This window comes from Perca fluviatilis, chromosome 14 (genome assembly GCF_010015445.1).
Source record: "Perca fluviatilis chromosome 14, GENO_Pfluv_1.0, whole genome shotgun sequence".
NCBI classification, from domain to species: domain Eukaryota; kingdom Metazoa; phylum Chordata; class Actinopteri; order Perciformes; family Percidae; genus Perca; species Perca fluviatilis.
In genome coordinates this window covers 14,291,033-14,312,821 of record NC_053125.1, presented here as the reverse complement: position 1 = coordinate 14,312,821, position 21,789 = coordinate 14,291,033, and the positions used below count along the sequence as shown (strand labels likewise).

Here is a 21,789-nt window from a genome sequence, read left to right as displayed (position 1 = left end):
TTCCCAATCAGAACAGTTTACAGCAGAGTTCATCTACCAGGGCACTAGAAGCCAACATGGGGTCACCTGATTTACAGATGAGTTTGTGGGAGAATTTTCAAATCAAATCAAATGCTCCAGAAACCTACTGTACTAAATTGACCTTGAGGTGAGATTGTTTTGTCCTCACAGGAAAGACAAGTTTGAGAAATGGCTGGCTTAGAGAAAAAAAAATGGTTTTGAGACTGGGTATACAAGATTGCTGCAAAATATTTCTCAAATTTCTACATTTTCAAAAATAAAATGAATAAAAAACAATTAATCAGCCTTTTTATTTTAGCGTAGTGGGCAGAGCTGCAGACTTGACACTTGGACTTGAGCGAGACTTCAGTGTGTCGGAATTATTTGAGAGTTAGCTCCCTGAAGACTTGACTTGAGATTGCAAAGCAAAAATTAACAAGACTCAAGTTTGAACTGTGCCAATTCAATAAACAATAAAAACTAAATGAGGCAGTGACAGACGGGGCTTGCACAGAAATAACCCTCACATAGTCCACAGATGGGTCTCAGCCATGTAAGAAAACACTATTACCACACTGAAAGCAAAATGCCAAGACCTTGAGACCTGACTTGACCCAAAAGCTGTGTCATTTATAATATTCTTTCAGCATATTGTAATTCAAGTGGTCTGAGAGTAAACTAGACTTCTCTGCCTCCTCTTGGCTCGGTTTTCAGGCTTTAGAAAATCTAGCCTGTGAAATGAGATTTTGGCCAATCGTAGGTCCGTTCAGAGAGAGGGAGCGTTCCTATTGGCTGTTCTGTGCATGCATATGTCTGTGCATTTGTTTTTAGCTTTCTACTTTCTGTAGATTTTAAAACAACTCGGGTAGTAGGTCTATTCAATACGGTGAGTACAGACATATGAGAAGCTCAGTGCTTCTACTTAACAGTGACAAAAGTTAAATTCATAAAGTGGCAGGTCAAAAATATCTCTAAATGCCGTGAAATGAGGACGTCATTGGTGATAAATGGCCAATTAACCTGATGGTGATTATCAGAACAATTTAAACCATGTTACTCACTTAAGGGACACCAAATTAATTCTATTGTCATGAATTCTAAATGCCCTGGAAGTCATGCCAACTAACAGACTCTCTCAAGATACAAGCTTACTGCTGAGTATTTCCATATGGATTACTGGATACATAGAGTTGACGTGGTACAAACTATGCATATTCAGCTGCTTGGGCTAGATCAAAGGGAATTATGCAACTGTGCTATGAAACATTGATTATGAGGGGGTCATCAGTTTTTCATCTTAAAGATTGACACATTGGGCCCTATTTTAACGATCTGAAACGCAAGTGTGAAACGCCAATCGCAAGTAGCTTTGTGGGCGGATCTCTGGCGCTGTTGCTATACCGGCGGGATAAATGACTCTTGCGCCCAACGCAAATCTTAAATGGGTTGGTCTGAAGTAGCTAGGTGTGGTTTGGGCGTAACGTGAAAATAACCAATCAGAGCGTCATCTCACATTCCCTTTAAGAGCAGGCGCGCTTGTTCCGTGGCGGATTGCTATTATGACGGCGGATTTGCCTGGCGCACGCCAGCGGGAGCTGTCCGGGATGCGGCAAAGTAATAAATGCCCGTCTTGGCCGGGTGGCGATGTTGCTGCGGCCCCTCGGGCTCATCTCAAGTCTGGAGAGGATTGCTGCAGCCATGGAGCGTGGGCCTCCAAACGCACCACCCGCTCCTGTTGTGCCCCTTCCTCCTCCCCCCACTCCATCTCCGTCCACCCGCTCCACCAGGAGCGCATCGCGCATTACTCCAGATTCACCAGATTCCGCCGGAGTGTCCAATCCCACCGTAGTTCAACATCACGTCTCCTTAAGTCCTCTAATATTTCCTCATTTATGTCATCAACACATCCATGATTCATGGAAATGTTGTGTAAAACACAACAAGCCACAAAGAATGCTGCGACTTTTTGAGGACTGTACTGTAAAGTGCCTCCTGACCTATCCAAACACCTGAAGCGCATTTTCAGTAATATTTTTCTTTGTAATTATGTATGGTTTTCAAAAATGGGAACTGCTGTAGATGAGAGAAGTGTATGCGCGTTGTGCACACACTACATTATGGCCAAGCATGCGCCCCTAAAATAGCATCTGAATAACGCGCTACTGACTTTAGACCAGGTTTTTCCTGGTCAGTGGCGGAATTGTTTTCTGAAACTGCAAAATAGGACTACGTAACGTTTGCGCCTGAACACGCCTCCTCTTTTCGCTGAACCGCCCCGGGAGCGCAAATACATTCCCTAATTTACCGACGTGCGTCTGTGGAGGGAAAAGTCCGCTGTGCGTCGGGTGCAAAATAGGAATGATACATGCGTCGGTGTACAAAGGCAATTGCGCTGAGTGCAAGATAGGGCCCATTATGTTTTAGCTTTTCATTTCGTATTAACCATGCAGGTGGGTCCAGCAGCCGGAGATCAAACAGAGGGATAATTGCACCATTTTAATTGATTAGGATTTCAAGTTTGTCATGTTCCAACAAAAAAACATATCTACCAAGACTCAGACACCATCTACTTTGAGATCCAATTAGATAAAGAGGAAATAGTTTCAGAAAATACATTTCTGAACACAATTCTAGATCCATCCTCTTGCCAAATTGGAATGGAGGAAGCAGATGAGAGTAGTGACTGTTGGTGAATGAGACCAGGCTAATAAAACAGGTCCTTTGTGAGGTGCTAACCCCGTGCAGCCATCAAAGAGTCACGAAGGAAACAAGGTGAAACAGCGCCTTTTCTCGCTCTTGTGATATTGTCTTGCCAAGGTTAGAGGGCATGTGGTGTGAATGTAGATCCCACTTTCACTGCCCTCGCAGGTAAAGCACCCGGAGACCATGGATTGCGGCTACTCATTCATAAGCTCATCATAAGCTCATTAAAAAAAGGGTGCTGTGACAAAGCCACAAAGAAAAAGAGAAACACTAAAGTCAAATAAAAGAAACGGAGCAATTGGAAGAAGGGTACCAAGGAAAGCAAAAGGGATTCATAGTCAAACAGTAATTGAGACGACAGGGAGAAAGACAGAGAGAGGGGAAGATAGCAGGATTAAGAGAGGTAGAAAGTGCCTTGTAATGCTGGGCTGAGCAACCACTGAAGGCTTTCCCGGCCAAGCGCTTTGAGCCATCTATCGTTTCAGTGGGACTGGAGTACCTCATCAGCAGCATAAACTCTCAAAGATGAGTCATTTTCAAGCAATGTGCAACGTCAACCAAGCCAGATGACAAACATCACCCTTTACAGTGATACAAAAACAGACCCATTTTAAATATGCATGACACATGTTGGGAATCCAGAGTTGTACTACAGCAACGGAAAACTAGAAACTAGAACGCTGTCCTTTTATTGTGGGACCAAAGAGTTTGACTCTTGAAAGCATTACAAAAAGCTACACGGCATTTAGAAATGACTCAATGTCCCAAGATTGGTAGTAAAAACAAAAAAACTAACCCAATCAAAGGAAAACATGGGTGGGAAAACATCAAAGTTATTTTAGATGCCATGAGTTCACTACATAAAAAACATAACATAATCTAATTGAATTATCATACTGGAGATGCACATATTAAATGGGTCTCTGAACCCATATTGGTAAGAGATAAGTCAATGACATTAAAGTAAAATTTCCATCCACACGAGAAATATCTGTTCACCAAAGTCCAGTAGTGTCTAGCTTTGGATCCACTGGTTGGGAGGAGGGTCTCAAAGCCAAAGCCATTGCACACATTGACCCAACCAGTTCAGCCAATAATGCAACGTTATAAATTGGTCTGAGAGTTCGGACCTTTCTTGCCACATGGACAGCTAGAAGAGAAACGCATAATCGCGAAAGCAATCATGGCGACCATCACTTAATCATGTGCAGCGAGAGTGTATCCAAGGTAGATGTTATTTTCATTATTACGCTGTAAGTACAGTGAGCTATTGGTGGGTGGGTAGTGGCGCTTAATCATGCTCTTAAAATGAATAATTTGCCTTTGTTTCACTCAATTGACTAATAAGGTTGGTTCAATTAGATATGCATACTTTTATATGCAACGATAGCGCTGCTGCTGCCAACAACAGACTGAAGCAGTTTGTTTAAGCTGTTTATTTGATTGCATAAACAGACAATTCTCCACAATAATCCTGTTTACATGACTATCCAAAGAGAGATGTGGACCTTTTTTTTAGGAAGATAAATTGTCTGCTCACCCCTATCAAATTGAATCAAAACTATTACAATCATAATTCTGCTGTAAAACATTATTCTGTCATTCAAAATCTATTTCAGCAATTATAAATACAATGCTCTTTCTGCCAGCAAAGTTAAAGGGAAGATAATGACTCATGCAGCTGTTGCCCATGGCAAACCAGAGTTTTGGGATGAGGCTATAGGGTGAAGACAAGTGGGAAGAAACTGTCCTGACATCGTTTAGTGATGGAACTTTTTTTATTTTTTGTTATTTTTACTTTGAACTATGTCCAATAATGCGTCCCTTAAGAAGTACTGAGACTCAATTTAAAATTTTAAAAATGTGTCTATTTTATTGTTTTAAATGTATTCTGTTATGTGTTTTGTTTCATTGTTTTCTCATGTAGTTGATCCCTAGTTTTTATGCATGTACATTTGTGAACATACTTTATTCGTGATCCACCAATGTGTAATCTCACCTAAAATTTAAATAAATTGATCACAAAACAAAATGTTCCATCTAAATACTAACAACTCACTATTTTTGCACTGCACTATTTCTATCACTTTTCTGCCATGCTAAATGCCCAGGGCACAAAAATACCAATGGATGGACTAGAAAGTGGTGCTGAAAGGAAAGTTCTTTCGATAAATAGTGTACACCGGGCATAAATCAACATAACAATTTACTCAGGTTAGTTTACAATTTTAGATTATTACCTGAAGGAAAAAGGTTTTTTTATGGCAAAGTGGTAGACTGAGGGGATCGGAGGGAGAAAATGATCCATGAATCAGCATGAAAGAATGTTGTTTTTATCTTTAGGGGGGAAATGATGAATAGCCAGGAAAGTTATTAAAGGTCTGTTAAAGTTGCATGCCCTCGCTATGTTGCTGGAGGAAAAAATGGATCCCCCGCTTCAGGGCAGAAGCAAGAGACATCAAATGTGTATGTTGCCTACTCCCACCTGCCAATAAAAAAAAAGAAGAAGCAGAAAACTAGAAGAACAAGGATGAGAGACTATGGAGCGCAGAGAAGGGCAAATATCAGATAGAGGGAAGGAAAAAGCCAAGTCGACTCCCTGCACTCTGACTAACCACCTGCTCCTGTCTGAATTAGCCCTTTCTTTACTGTTTGCACTCACCCAAGTGAAACTCACTCCCCTAGCCACCAAATGGACTGAGGCCTCCTACTTCCATTTTTTTAACACAATATAAAACGCCATGTTTAGTGAGCCACCACCGTGACGGCTATTAATCTGACACCAGCAGGCCTTATGACTAGGCTGAGGCTTCCTGAGGGTTATATAAATGGTGCCCAGAATACAGACGTTTTGAAAACTTCCAAACTTCTAGATTCTTCGGCAAAGCGCTTAACTTGTAGAGACATAACAAAGTCTATGGGGCATTCCGTTCAGAATCCAAAAATGGACACCGTTATGGTCGATTCAAACCACTGGCTTGGTTAGAGTCAATCCGCTCCTCTTTTATCTCTATCTCCTGAGAGATACAAAATCCCATTTGCCAAGCCGGGCTTCCTTTTCCGTCTAATCACCACATAGTCTTGTATGTCCACGTCTGGAGACCCGGAATGACTGGATGGGCTGCAGGCCTGAAATTTACAGCAACTAATTGGACCAAAATTGAATGCGGCAGACTCTTATCAAAGAGGATTGAAGTAGCGTTGGAGGCAGGAAGGGGCTGAAAAATGAAACAGGATAATGAATGTCAGGTGATGTCATCCAAGGCAGGAAAAGAAAAGAATGAGGAAGAAATAAAATGCTTTGATTTAAAAAGCCTTTACAAAGAGAGGCATATGCAAGGGCACAAGGCAAACACGCAAAAATGAAAAGGCGGTTTAAATTCCTACAGTAATCAACAACTTCCAAATGTGTTTATTTCTTATCATGTTTGCTTCATAGGGAAAGGGAGTTTTTATCATCTCTCTCTGTCAGAGCTTTTATTAATACCCTTTTGCACCATTCTCTATTTGTTCATCCTATAACAACAGGCGATTATCCCCCGTTGCGCTCATTGGTCATCTTTTTGTTCTGTAATTGTCAGGTGCTCAACAAATAATTGCATCATGGAAAAACAGCCTCTAACGAAGAGTAAGCAAGACAAACCAATGATTCCTGCATAAATAGACAAAGGATGGAAGAAAAAGCTTGTAATCAGGACCTCGTAGAAACTCTACAGAGTGATTGACGCAAAATATGCACTCAAAATAATCTAATATGCTGTATGCACGGGAAAAAAGTGTGCATAATAATATATATTTTGTATTGTATTTCTAGTTTTGGGATGCCCAGTAGGAATCAAAGTAGAAGTGGTAGTGGATCATTCCTTATGATTTAGTACTACAGAGCCCCTTTTATTACAGTCTGCCTAATAGAACCTTTAATTTAAAGCAGCACATGCGTGATATTTACACTAAAGTCATGCATTAATTCATTTGACATCCCATTGTTTGGAGAGTTAAATGTTTATGCAAACCTTGACTTTTAAACAAGGGAGGCCACTTCTGTTAGAGCTTTGGGGGTCATGCATGAGCAATGACGGTATTATGCTCACATCTGCTCAGCATGATAATCTTTATCTTAATGTCAATGGCAGCTGTCTATTTGCTTATATTAAGACTATATTAAGTGTAAGGCTACTCTTTGAATATGAATGTGTTTCCGCTTTCTTTAATGCATAAAAGAAACAAAAGACAACACATTAGACAAAGACAAAGACAAGACATTAACGCTGCAAAAAAAATGAAGACTAGGGGAATTTCAGCAATTTAGCACTGTACTTCCATAAACCTGCTGGGCTCACTTGAACCACCAAAGGCTTAGATATCCAGACTTTTATATGGGTCAAGCTCCACAGACATCGTATCCTACCCATAATGCAACTTCATAGCACCTTTCATTAGATCCCCACTGCCTCCTATATGCCCACTTCTTTCGAATCCCACATCTCCAATTTGTAATGCAGACTTTCTGTTAAAAAAGCGGAGATGAAAAAAAAAATAACCCTGATGACATCATTAGGGTTCAAACTTTGGACAGCTCACCAAGCAATAAAACTGTCTGCACAGGCTGAGCTGTACTCCTTGTGACAAGTGCACCTCCATTAATTAAATGACGCTATTTTTGTTGCCTTTAATGATAAATAACTGAGATTCATAGCAACCATTGTTTTATCTGAGAACATGCACACGGCCAGAATACTTTTTATGGTGACATACTACAAAGTAATTATTCAATTTTTGATACAACACTGCTATATCCTGTCTGTATACTATGATCAAATGCTGAAAACCAAACCAGGACAAGGGATATGTGGGAGAATATGAAGCAGATGGTCACACTCTCATATGTGCCTAACCACCCTCAGAGCTGAGGGCAAGTGAGGACAGGTAGGCATGAGCTTTTGTTTTAAGCTGTTCGGAATTACAACTGTCATGTCTGTGTTTTGTATACATCTTAGCTGGATTAAATCATTTTGAGTATTTTTTCTTTTGTTGCTTCAGGAACGTATTTTTTTTCAATTTCTGGTCATAAACAATATACATTTTTAGTTAATAGCAATTGTAACTTACATATTAAAATAAAACTGTCAGTGTACATCTTAACTTACCCTTGATTTTCTTGCCTTAGTTTTTTTGGCCACTGGGCAACGCATGGACCTCAGAATGTTGATTTTCTTCCCAGAAAACCTACACCCATAACATGCTGCTTGAGATGAGAGGATTTAAATGAAGATGGGCAAAAAAAAAAAAAAAAAAAAAAAAAAGCCGAAGGGGATTCTTCAGTTAATCCTACTCTCCTGCTCAAACAAATATCTCATCAAATCCTTCAACTCTGAAATAAGGTCAGAAGCCAAGGATAATGAGAACTGGTACATATAGGAAAGATCACCGCCAAAGGAGAAAGGATCCTCCCATCTGCTTTCCCCTTCTTATCACTCAATCATTCTTGTCCTTCTGTCAGCACATGTTTTCATCCGACAGGAGAGGAGTCATTTGTCTTGTGCCTTTCAGCCCAAGTGTGCTGAAGTAAATAATGGCCTGGAAGCATATATTTTCCACATAAACATCATTAACAGGAAGGTTGTCAAATGTCAACTGTCACAAGGCCAGCAGGTTCAAATCACAGGTTGCGCTCATTTAGTTTTATCGTCCTCAAGAGCCTCATCCAGCTGTGGTATCTATTAACCTTCATCATTAGTGTCATGTGCATAAACACAAAATGCTGGTAGAAAAAAAAAATTGTATTGTTCTTCTTTGTTCCTTAAAATGACAAGTATGATGACAAAGCATTGAAAAGAATCCCAGAGAGACTGAGGGGGAAAGAAATGAAAGTGATACAAAAGACAAAAAGTAGAGTCTGGACAAAAGTGTGTGTGTGTGTGTGTGTGTGTGTGTGTGTGTGTGTGTGTGTGTGTGTGTGTGTGTGTGTGTGTGTGTGTGTGTGTGTGTGTGTGTGTGTGTGTGTGTGTGCACCTTCCTGACCTGCCTTTCTCCTTCAAAGGTTATGCACAGGCCTGCCACAATGCTATCAGCTGTCCCTTAAGGTGCCTGCTGAGGTCTACTGAGATATAAGGTGATATATAGCTTTGATATAGCCTGTAATTACTGGCCGTGAAGGCCACACCGCCTTGGGGAAAGAAAAAGGGGAACACAAAAAGAGGGAGGAGAGGAGACACTGGGAATCTGATGAGAAAAGGGTCACTGTTGTTTGATAGCACAAGTGCCCGGCCTCTCCAGTGATTTCACACAGTGGGAAATGGCGCTAGATCTACACATGCTTTGGAGGGAGACGGAATCAACAGACGCCTCAGCTCCAAAACAATACGCTCCAAAAATAGCCCACAAGGGAATAGCAATGATTGCAAAAACCACAGGCTGCAGTATGTGTGTACACACTATGCAAATGGACTCAAATTGTGCTGAATTAATCCTTGGTAGCATGTTTCAATTACAGCATCATTAGCCTCCATCTAGCTTGCAACACGGCACCACCTATAGGTGACATGTTTATCCAGAGGCTGTGGATTCTGCACAGCCATGATGCTCACAGCACAAAGGGAGGAATGGCTAATGAAAGAGAGCCATTCATTTTGTCCTGTCACAGCATGGTGCGAGACAACCTTCATTTTGGGATGCATTACAGCTCTCACAAGCTCAGTGGTGTGCTATCACTCAGATACAGGCTGCTATTAGCTTTCGCTTAAAAGACTGTAATGGAAGCAAACGCCTTGCCGAAGTGGCCCAGTATACACCTTAATGAGTGGGCTAAACTGGGAAAGGGAGCGCTCGGATTTGAAAGCTGAATATCAATGGAGCACTCTTACAGGCTGGGGGAGCAGAGGGATTGAGCTGCCTAAATGTATATTGACAGCTCGCGAGAGCCGTTGACATGGCTGGGCATTTACCGGTGATGGATGCGAGTCTGGCACACAGACTAAGCCGGCAGCAGCGTGGCTCATCTTCAGATGGGATGTGAATGCTAACTAGCATGCTTGCCAGTCACCATGACTTAACTGGTGCCAGCAGGAGAGGCAGGTGGTACACAGGCGAGGGGAAAAAAGGGGGCAGAGTCCCACAAGAGGAAAATACTATCAGTGCATTCAGAAGCATGCTAATTTGATTTTAAGGTAATGCTCAGATTATTACACTTTAACCTGTTTATCTTTGTTGAATTAAACATGATTAGATTAGTCGCAAATCCTTTACGGACTCTGCTATGTCCCAATTCTATGATAATACATAGTAAATGTATACAGTATTTGGTATACAGTTTTAGCAGGTGCTAAAGCAATTTAGCAATGCTTTACCATTTTATACCAACAGGAAATTCATAAATTATAAATTAAACTGCAACTTTAGAATTTCAATGCCAATTAAACTTCACAAAGAAGGAGCAAAAGTGTTTTCTAAATATTTAAAGTGCTAGTATTATGCTCATTTTCAGGTTCATAATTGTATTTAGAGGTTGTACCAGATAGATTCTACCAAATAGGTTTATGTGGTTTAATTTTCAGAAAACACCATATATTTGCTGTACTGCACATTGCTGCAGCTCCTCTTTTCACCCTGTGTGTTGAGCTCTCTGGTTTAGCTACCGAGTGAGACATCTCACTTCTGTGCCATCTTTGTTTGGAGTCGCACATGTGCAGTAGCTAGGTAAGGACTGCTAGCCAGTCAGAAGCAGAGTATGACACGCTAGCAGCTAGCCAAGCATTACAACGTGTGTTACAAAGTGACACACCTTTGTCACGGAAGTAAAGGCTGGAATACAGCCTTTACTGTAGTCCAGTAAAGGGCCGCAGTGGAACCCTGGCCCGCTGCGTTGAGGAGTAAACCTGTATATATGGGCGCCTGCTCTACCAACTGAGCTATCTGGGTGCTCGAACAGTGTTTTCTGTTGGAGATGGTAAGTCCCTTTGGGGTGGAATATGGGCTTTCTCACTTTGTAAACCTATAACGTGCACAAAAAAGATATATAACACAATAAAGGGAAAAAGCCAAAAAGCATAATATGAGCACTTTAACACTTGTTTTCTAAGATCACCCCAGGAGCTGGTTTCACCACTATTAGCAATGTATTTATTTGTTTGCAGCTGTGAGTAGCACCTCCATTTCCTTAGTGAATTGTAATGAGGGACAATATAAACCAAGTGATGTTTAGTATGCCTACTGACTTTTTTTGAGTGTACTTAATTTTGTCACTTTTCCAGTGTAAACACACTGCATACTCAAAACCTGCTTTGAATTAGTGTGTAGTATTAAAATAGGAAACAGCCTGCAATTTTCTTAGAGTGGGAGACTACATTTAAGACAAATTATTAAAATATCACATTGTCACCACCTTGCTGTGAGAAGGTCAACCCCCTGAGCAGCACAACTTGAGTCCCATTCATATTAAGCGTGTTTTATAGTTGCAACGTGCCTTGCAGATTGCATCACTCTGGCTACCTGAACTTTCCACAGTGTCCGTCTTTATATAACTATTACAGAGGGCGTTTGGATTTTCAACACTCACCAGAGACGTCACAGTTAACCAGATGCCAATCACTGTGTTGGTTAGGGCCTGACTGATAAATCCACTGAGATGAGAATATTGGTCAACATAAGCTTATGCTAAATTATATTTGATATATAATATGTGTATGTATAAATGCCTGCCTATAAATAAGAAGAAATTACAGTGCAGAGATACCAAGGATATGTAATTTAGACACATTGTTGGCATTACATAATTTGTAAGCCAGAGAGCATTGACAAGTTTCTCTTTCTTTTTTTACTTTAAAGCGTCTTTTTCAGGGTATATATTTGCTACAAAAAATTATTTAAATGATCCGTATCAAAACTGTATGTTTATGGTATGTGATTATATGACAATAATAGATATCAGGCGACATTTGTGAATATTTTTTTCCTTCTGCTTTGAAAGAACAATGTTTGAATCTGCCTTAAAAATACTGTATTGATTCAGGCTATAGTGTCCATATACAAACAGTTAACAGTATTTATGCAAATTCACCACCACAAAAAAACGTTAATGAATCCATCCATTTTCTGTCTTCCTTCTGTATTCTGTAGTCTACAACACATCCTTTAAGACATCAGCCCAGTAATCAAACAACTCATGGAAACCACAATTATTGTGGAAATCAGGTTACTGCGAACCATGTAAATGCTTTAATCGCACAACCACATTGTTTGGGTTGTTTCCATTGATTGGGTTATAGTGTGCATGTACACATACTGCATGAGCATTAGAGGGGGAGAAAGGAGACAGGAAAGAACGAGACGGGGGAGGAAAGTCAAGCTAAAATATTAATGAAAGAGTGCGCTTGCATCTTTGCTGACGTCTACTCATTGGAGATTATAAAGTAGACAAGCTACTGAAGAAATAAGTATCTGTGGTAATACATTTAAGATTTACAAAACCTTGTGCTTACACGCTACAAATCGGATCAAAGCACATTCATTGTAATTTAAAAAGAGAAAGCAACGCTGTGAATAAACAAAGACATCACATGGTCCTTGCTGAAATCATACAGTGTGCATCTAAAGTCAAATCTTTGGGCCCTGGCTTCAACCTCAGCCTGATCACAAGTCTTTGAAGACTTTCTCTGTTCAAATTGCTTGTTTCTGTTTCGCTCTCGTTTTCTTTTTAACCCTAATGAGCTCAGCGGCGGGTGCCTAGCAACGGCTCTGACAGCTCTACAATGAAATAGTCGGGGGTGGCGTTCGCTTGTTGTGCTAACCTCCGCATGCTAATGTGTAGCTGTGCCGCTACAGCCACAAATATCATTGAATCCTCTCACCCCATCCCTGCTTTGGCACTTACACTACACTTCAATTTATAGCACCTTTCACACTTACCTTTATCCACTTTCAAGACAAATCTGCAAATTGGGTATGCTTTAACAAGCTAAAAGTATAAAAAAAATTGCTTTTCGTACAGGTACTTTATTGTTATTTTTATTGTTGACAGTAGCAGGACCCGTTGATTCATCCCTGCAGGGATTTTTAGTCTGAGTGGGCGGCTGGAGAACAAGGGAGCCACAGGGTGCATCAATTATCTGACAACATGTTTCAAACTACCACTTTTTACTATCAGCTGCTTTTCACACAGCGACTTATCTGAACTCTATGGTACCAAACTAAAAAGCCAAGAGCAATTGTTAGAAAAAGCCCAAAGGTCCATTTGTATATAAAAGGGTCCGTCCAATGTGAAACTAAAGCTTTGGAAATAAAAAGAGGTAGACAAACGTTAACACACAGTAGCAATTCAGATAAAGTCCATCCCTTCTAAGTGCTGCAATAAGTCAACAAATAGCTAAGATGGACCATACATATGTTCACTCCAAACCTGTCTCGAGCTTTATAGTTTCTCTTGGATCCAGAGCACTTGGTTAAAACCCTGAAACTTGTGTATATATTACCTTAATGTTAGCAGTCCATTATACTGCAAAAACCAAAGCAGGGTTATACTACACTGTGTCTGACCTGACAAATAGGTCTCCAGGTCCTGGTTTGTGCACAACCGAGTCATAAATCTGTGTGTGGCAGCAAAGCTCATCGAGTGCATCTTTTTATTTTTTTGCCAAATAACATGTATTCACATCATTTCAAATTAACATTGATTCGTGTCAAAGCAAAATGTATGACTGATATAGATTAGCCGCCAGGTAGGTAAGGTTTACTGGGATTCTTGAGCCAATTAAGCCATAACAGGGATATGTTGCTAAACCACACACCTTCCCAGAGGAGGGTTTTTCTATTCATTTTCAGGTTTTTGGTAATCTCAAGGGTTAGTCCTCATATTTATTGCACAAGTTGTTTCATGAAGGAAACATGTCTCGAGGAGAGCCGCATTCAAATCCATTTTAGCCAACCTCAGGAGTGAATTACAGAATCTCTCATTAACTGAAGATTAAGCCAATTATGTTTTAAAGATATTACAAGACTGTAAGTGTGGCTTTGTGTGTGTACATATTCATACATGCAAATATGTATGTTCCATCATTCTGAATGGGGACTATGAACAGCTTCTTTTTATTATTGTTGTCATAATCTACAGAGCTTTAAAATGACTTAATATTGAAGAGTTTTGTGACCCTTTGTAAATGTAAAACGTTGACAGTGTAAAAGAAAATATATTGTAAATCATGCCATTTCAAAACCTAGATATATATCAAAGTCAAACTGAAATTCGTATTCTCCTTATCACTTGTGCTAGGAAATAAATAACTATGATGTACTGTCCAGATTCCAGCAAATACCAAACAGAGATAAAACGACTTTTCTTCTTCCCTAAAGAACTTTGGAGTTGTCTTTAGTTTAACAAGATTGATAAATGATTTGTTTACTTCCTAAATCCTGTCTTCAGCAAAAATCGCAAAAACCAGTAGTCTGGAGAACCGGGCCAAACATACTCTCATACTTAAATACTATAAATACTTTACTTTATACTAAAACGAAGGAAAAAGAAACGGGGCTGGGGTCTAGACAGAAGAACAACTGTAAACGAAACATTAAATCCATGAGGAATCGTCTCAAAATTGAAAAACTTTTCATAATTAATAATAGTTATTTTTATGGCCTTAAATTTAAAAGGAAAAACAAATGTAAAACCTTTTAAGACTAAGGAGCCGCGGATACCTTGATTAAACAATTTTCTGATGTATTTATGGAAACAAGAACATGTGCCATCAACTTCCGTGGTGGGCTACTTACATAGTGGGCATGCCATAGCTCTAGCCAATGGACGATCAACATTTTTATTCAACAAGCACACAGTGTTGGTTACGTACAACCTAAGCCCTCTGTCCCTGAATTCTACGTTGGCCAGGTTAAGACCATTTACCAAAATTCATACAAATCTGTCAAAAATAATTAATGCAATTGTGTCTTACCTTTGTGACATGATCTTGTATGCATCTGGCAGGTAACACCGCGTGTTCTCCATCTGTGCTGGGTCTGCATCACAGATCTTGTCATCGGTGCGGCCGTAGTTGGCGCTCTCAATCATGATGACGTCTGTGCCCGGGCAGCGCAGCTCGATGGGATAGCTCTCGCACGACAGCTCCCTCCTCACCACCGCCATGGGGATGGGTGCTCGACTGAAGGCTGCAGAGGGGTAAAAAAAAAAAAAAAACGGATTGTAAGTATGAGTTATTCAGATTCCTTAATTTTCCACTTTTGTTATATGATTTTTGCACCTAAGAGTGAAAACAACTCATCCTGGAGTTAGGATTGGCTGAGACCAGAGATAAAAACAAATATCTGTATATTCCTACAGGAAAATACAATAACAGAGGGGAGGATCAGCAATCAAAAGGTCTGACACTGAGACATTTGAGACGAGGTTGTCCACCCCGGTCTAGAGAGTGTGGGTGGACAGGACACTGGTTGTTTGGAGTGGGAGGATGAGCAATACCACAGAGGCCCTTGAGAGGCCAGGAGTTGTGGAATGAGAGAATGTGAGATTGACACAGACCAAACATAAGGATATAGACACGGTGTTTGCATTTGGCTGTGAGAAAATAAACATTCATTACATGGGCATTCAACTGAGAAATTAGAGACAGACAGAAACACAGAGACAAAGAAACCAGAGCAGAGCGGGTCTCATGTAAATTTCCCTCCATGTAAATTTCCCTCCAGATAAATCGTAAGTGCTGCTTAATTCTTTGTCTTTTAAAGTGATACAGTGCACTCCATTTAAGCACACAGTGGCAGGAGGCAGAGGGTCAAAAGGCGCTCGTTGCCTCAAGCCAAAGCTGATTTGGCAAAAATCTGCAGTTTACTGCAGAGCCAAACTCCTTGACACACACACACACACACACACACACACACACACACACACACACACACACACACACACACACACACACACACACACACACACACACACACACACACACACACACACACACACACACACACACACATGTCTGTGGAGGCTCACACTCGCGCACAAGCAAGCATGTGCACAACAGACTGGAGGAGTTCTGTGTTTACAGCAAGAATAAAAAATGAGCGAGAAACGTAAACATTGGCCTGAGTGACTGTAGGAGCACTGTGACAGTTATAGATTTTTTTTATAAACATCCTTTCAGACAAGCGCCTGAGCTGCAAGAGCCGGTGTTAGATGACGTGCAGCACAGACATTCATCAGTAGGGCTGGGTACCGAATTCAATACTTTTTAGGCATCGACCGAATTGCCTCTAAAGTATCGAGTATCGAAAAATGCCTCGTCATTCAATAGCAAATTTCCATACCTAAGTCTCATTAGCATCAGTGAGCCAATAAGCATGCAGCATGCTTCTACCAAGATCTTAAATGTTTGGGATTGGCTGTCTAACATGTCGCAGAGGCATGCAGGAAAAAACTGTACGCACAGAGACAGGTCCCACGTAGTAGGAGCTGAAAAATAAATAAAAAGATTTGTGCCTTAATGTGTAATGTTGTAATTTCTTTTTGTTTTCATAAAATTGGTATCGAAAAAAAGTATCGTTTAGGAGCCGGTATCCAAGTCACGGTACTGGTGTCATCATTGAATATTTTTGAAGGATACCCAGCCCTATTCATCAGGGAGGACAAGCGGACAAAAGGCACAGAGTGTTTCCACATGTGAAAATAGTCAATATCACAGCAATATCATGACGACTTGTCACATTTACATTGGTAACAATAAATGACACAATGTCTTTATGTCGTGATTCTCTAAGTCTCTCTCCCTCTCTTTCTCTCAATTCAGTGTGACAGAATAATATCAACTTTAGCTCCACTTTTTCTAAGCTTTCACCCACACCTCAATGGAATGACCATTTGTTATCCAAAACACAACAACTAATGTAGCTCAGCGTAAATTCTGTCAGGGAGACGTCATTTACGTTTACTCGCTTCTCTTAAACTGATCGGCTGGTGGGTGGGTGTTACGTTCGTGTAAACCAATCAGAATCGGGCACGTATGTTCAAGCCAATCACAGCGTGACTACCTTGTTTTAAAGCTGTTCTCTCTCTCCTGCTTCTGTCAGTTGTCGTTTCAGACAAGAGTGTGACCCACCTCCTCCCCTTCTGCCTCCAGGCTTCTTCGACCACGGTGTCTCGGTCTTATTTGGCTGACGGCTCCCTTTTGGTTCTTCCGGGTCTACGGATTTTAGTCGCCACCACCAGTGTCTAGACTCCATTGGTGGATATGTTTGGTTGTCTGTTCAATAATATATATATATATATATACCTCTTCTAAGATGGAGTCTAGTCTCCAAAAATGATATGTATTGTCTTACTTTTGCAATTGTTTCTTACAAATAAATGTTTGCATATCTGCAACAACGTCTCTCCTGATTGAAGTAAGTGGACCTTGAGTTGAAATGATTTAGTCACACATATTACAAAAAGATTTTAAAAGCAAATTTCTGGCGTCAATCATTTCGTTCCATCCGATGGTTTTAGGGTATGACATGCCCTGTCTGTGTGTTGTCATTCAGGTGATGGTAAAAATCGCTCGTTTCCTCTGGAAGCTGTAATAACGGCTATTTTCCGACAGAGGTTACATTAAAGTTTTTTCAGCATCGTTTTGGCTCATATGGCATTTAAATATTATCCGAGTTAGATTTGGCAGTCACGGTTAATTACGAATCGTAGGTGCAACATTATCGACATGACTTACTATATGGAATAAAACCACATCGAGAATATTTCTATACAATAAACAATCTCTGCCTTTTCCACTTCTTCAAATGTCATCCAGGTACCACTTCTAATCTTTCCCTAAAAATAAACCCAAATCATGAGAGAAAAGACACAAAGACACACGGTGAGGTCAAACAACAAAAGAAGGCCCTCATTATCGTGTCACTTCATTTTGTCTCAGAAATCATTCCGACCCCAACACAGCAAAAAAGCGCACTTGCAATGAAAAACACCACAAATTGGAATAATTGTATTCATTCTGGTGATGAAAGCCATCAATTATCTTCCTCTTAATGGGAAGATTTATTCCGCCCCCTGAGAAGTATTGGCAGGATCACACCAAACTTCTTTGAAACTGTCAAACGCAGAGAAAAAGGATAACATAGGTTGACTTAGGCAGGTGCATTTAGATGAATGACAAAAGAGTAATTGACTCTGAATGACAAAAAGACCAATTGTGCTTTGTTTATCTTCATTCTATTGTGTGTGGTTTCTTTCTTTTGAGAGCTGCCATCCAAAGTGTAGAAAAAAACATTAATTTATTATTTTATTATTATTTCTACTATGCAACCTTTTACTATGAATCTTGACTAATTTGATCTCTACAATTTTGCTCTATCAATAATTCTTCTAAGCCTTGTAACCCGGTAAGGCAATTAATTCCAACGTCCCAAAAAAGAAGCTTTAAAAAAGCGAGAGTAGCGAGCATGACACTGTTAACATGGGCACCGGCAATCCCCTAATGCAGGCAAGTAAATGCATGCCAGTGGTGTCTCGGATTACCCGCCTAGTCAACAACTGTAGTGTAATTACATTTGTGCCCGGAGGCGGTGATTGATAGGGCTCATATTCCTCGGGTGCCAGAGCCAGCATCCTGCCCCACTCGCACGTATCGCTCTCTACCTGTACACATCATTGACAGAGCTATCCAAAATCGAAAAGGTCTTATAGAAAGTCCATCCTCTTATCTTAGGTCTATGTTCTTTTCATTTTATCTTTCTTCCCCTCCTTTCCAGCTTTTACTTTAGAAGAGCATTCATATGCAGAGTGTATCTCTTTTTTTCTCCACTGCAGATTCTCCCTGGATAATTCCACTGACAAGTGCACTGCGGAATATGAAAGGAAAAAAAAAGTAGTAGTTTGGAGAAAGCAAACTGTAAGGGTCATGCTGGATACTTCCATTACTTTCACACCACAGAGCAGTGTATTTATTCACGATGCTCGCAAATGACATAACTCACAAATGAATATTTCAAAATATCAATTACTCACCAAAAAGGGCAACAGAAAGGTCAGAGAGAAAAATGGTCATTTGGATAATGTCGCTCCCCCGCAGAAAATTTAAAATCTCTCCGAGGGGGAAACGCTCTGGAGTTTTGGTAGTGGGTTTGTTAATAGTGAGAGTAAGTACGAAGGGAGAAATGTTTCTCTTTAAAAGCAGAGCTTATTTTGGGTCACTGACACATTACCTTGCCCTGCATTGAAGTGCAGACGTAGCAGAGTAACAATGACTTTTAAAAGTCATCATTAGTACCAAAACAGGGGCCTTAGAGGGTATTTTCATTTAATCTCCCAAGAAATCATGTCATGGAAAAGGAGTTAAGGTCAGTCACCACACATTATTACAGTGAGCCCATCTAAATGAGTCTCAACCACTCAGACAAACAGATGAGGGGGACACGTGACAGCTCTCAACAACAGTAACATGGTTTCAGATCACTTTCAGGCTTAAGCTGAAGTGCGTAATCTCCGACACAGTGGGTCATTTCCCAATAAATAATAATGCTCCCTACGATTAGGCAGCCGGAAAGTCTGGCAAAGTGCCGAATATGTTCCCATATGGCCCATTGGCTATTAATATGTGAGGGTGTAATATTTGATACTTTTAAAAGAGGCTCAGTGTCTGCAGCAGGCAATACAAACTGAAACTGTATGTGTGTGCGGAGGGGGGTTGCATTCAAATGAACTCTGACTTCATTGAATTAATGTAAGATAGATGGAAGAGAGAGACGGAGACGGCAAGGGAGCTGATTCAACCGATCAAATGTCTCTTTTTCTACCGAGAAACGCTGGATGGGTCCGGCCCCCAGAGCTAGTGATTAATTAGCATATGAATCTGGATACCGTTATTTGATTAGACCAATGGCAGCCTGTCACACCCACTTCCTAGTTTGCAACAAATGACATTTTCTGGGGGTGGGAGAAAAAAGTAATTTGCAAGACTACTTTGAATTGCAACTCAGTAAAAAAAAGTATAGCATTTTCAATAATGCATGAGGGATGATTTATCTTGAAGTGAAAAACAGTTCAGGCAAATTGTTCTCCCAAGTAAATTACGTTTACATATGGCCTAAGGCAAGCGAAATCTCAAAGGCTTTTTTTTCGCAGAATGCAGAATTATCTAGGAACTCAACTGTCAAAGAACTCTGCCGATGGAGCACTAAAGAGAACAATATCAATAAAAGATTTGTGCTTCATAAGAAAAATGTGAGGCTCAGAATCGGTGCAATCACTTATGGACAAGGTGGTCAAACAACTTCTGGAAAAAGTTTAACGGCTTTAAAAATTCCACGTTTTGAAAAGTTGCAGCTGAACGACAGACAGTACCTCTGTAATGATGAATTTATGAGCCGACGGCGGGAACGATCGTGACAAACTTCTCAAATCGACTTGATGCCTTTCGACACATTGACCAATGATGCTGCTAAGCACAATTAGCATTACTCATTATGACAGGACCCAGATATCCATTCAACACGCCCAATGAACGAGCCATTTGTTTTGCTTCCACTTGCGTTCACTGACACCCATTTTAACACATTAATTGGCAACACACCACACACACTCGCAAATTCCAGCAGAGGGGAAAGACTGATGGTGTGTTTTTGCAGGGTGGCAATGGGTAAATGCGAGTTTCAAACCGTCAGTCAAACTGCCCATGATGCCTGAAGGGAAATTAGATCCTCAGTGTTAACAAATTAGTTCAGATGGAGGATCAGATACAGAGCAGTCATAATATGATACTGCACCACACTGGATCAATCTCCTCACATTTATTTTATTTTTTTATGAGAAGTTACATGCAACCATCTACCTGAAGAAACTGAAAAGACAGAAGTCGTAACAGAGTAGCAGTGTATTGCTTTTTTCTTTCCTACTGTAACAATGTATTGACGCCGTGGAAGTTAATAAATTGGTTGCTAGGAAATCCGCAGAGCACAGCAACTTCCTCCCCCCATTGATATACTTCCACTAGACAGTAACCTCATGTTTGCGTACACACAAGTAACAAATACAGTACAAGTACCTTGCCATCACTCCATAAAGTCTTGATTCACATACTCAGAACACAGGGGTGAAGTGTCTTTCCATCCAGCAAGCACTTTCATTTAATTAATCACTACTTCAATTCATTAAGTGCATAGCTGTGGCAAGAAAAAAAAAAAAAAAAAAAAAGAGGAAATGGGAGGCAAGTCTCCCATCAAGGTCTTATGTTCAAAACCACTTTGGTGTGCAAATTACAACATTAGTTGCTTAGGTCAAATCCACTTCAGCTTAGAAGAAATCAGTAATTCCCTTCAGTGTTGTTCAAGTAAATTTGTATTTTTTTTTCTTCTTCTTTTTTTTTTTTTTAGATTAGCTGAATTAGCAGAATATTAGTTGCTTTTAAGTGCTAATTCTGAGCAAATTTTGGTTGTTTCCCAATTTTCCTTCCCTAAATGTAAAAAGAGATGAGATGTGTGTCCTGCTTTCTATCAGCAAAGTGACGTTTTGTCAGATGGTCCAAGCCGGAGGTGAGACTGTGGAGCTGGCAGCAGCTCCTGACAGCGAGCTGGGCTTTGTTCAGCTCCCGTCATGTCTGACATCGTTTTGCTATTTCCTCTCTTTTCACTGCCTTCTCCCTCCTTCCTGTAACCCACCCACATGGGCCTGGATCACTCTAGGGAACATCTCAGCCAAGACTAATGCACCTTGGCCCCCACCTACTGTATGGAGCCTCCTAGGCTCAAATGAACACAATCACTGTCACACATACACACACACACACACAACTCCCAGAGCAGGCATGACTCAACATGCCCCTATAGTAACACATGCCCTGATAGTAATTGAGGTCAAACAAAAGAAACAACAGGCTGATTTTCCTCTTGCGTGAGGGTAAAGAGGTCTTTTCCTCACTTTTCCTTTACCACACATCATGAGATGGAATTGCCCAACAGCACACTGGAGGCATGAGCTTGGCTAAGTTTAGCATTGTGAACTGAGAACTGCAGTACAACCTCGCTAATCTAAACCTCTCAGGAAACGTTGTTCAGCACTCAGACAAGTAAAAGAACAGGGGCCAACATGCACACATGCAC

General features: G+C 40.5%; 1 protein-coding gene across 30 annotated transcripts in view; it reads right to left on the bottom strand.

Annotated features, from left to right (window-relative positions):
- The window catches only part of LOC120573639 (adhesion G protein-coupled receptor L3-like), a 224,866-nt gene that overhangs the window by 118,756 nt on the left and 84,321 nt on the right, over positions 1 to 21,789 (bottom strand). For all 30 annotated transcript variants that reach the window (XM_039823490.1, XM_039823508.1, XM_039823510.1 and 27 more), the window contains one exon: positions 14,643 to 14,856. In XM_039823490.1, the coding sequence (XP_039679424.1) occupies positions 14,643 to 14,856 (214 nt within the window). The remainder of the gene's footprint in view (positions 1 to 14,642; positions 14,857 to 21,789) is intronic.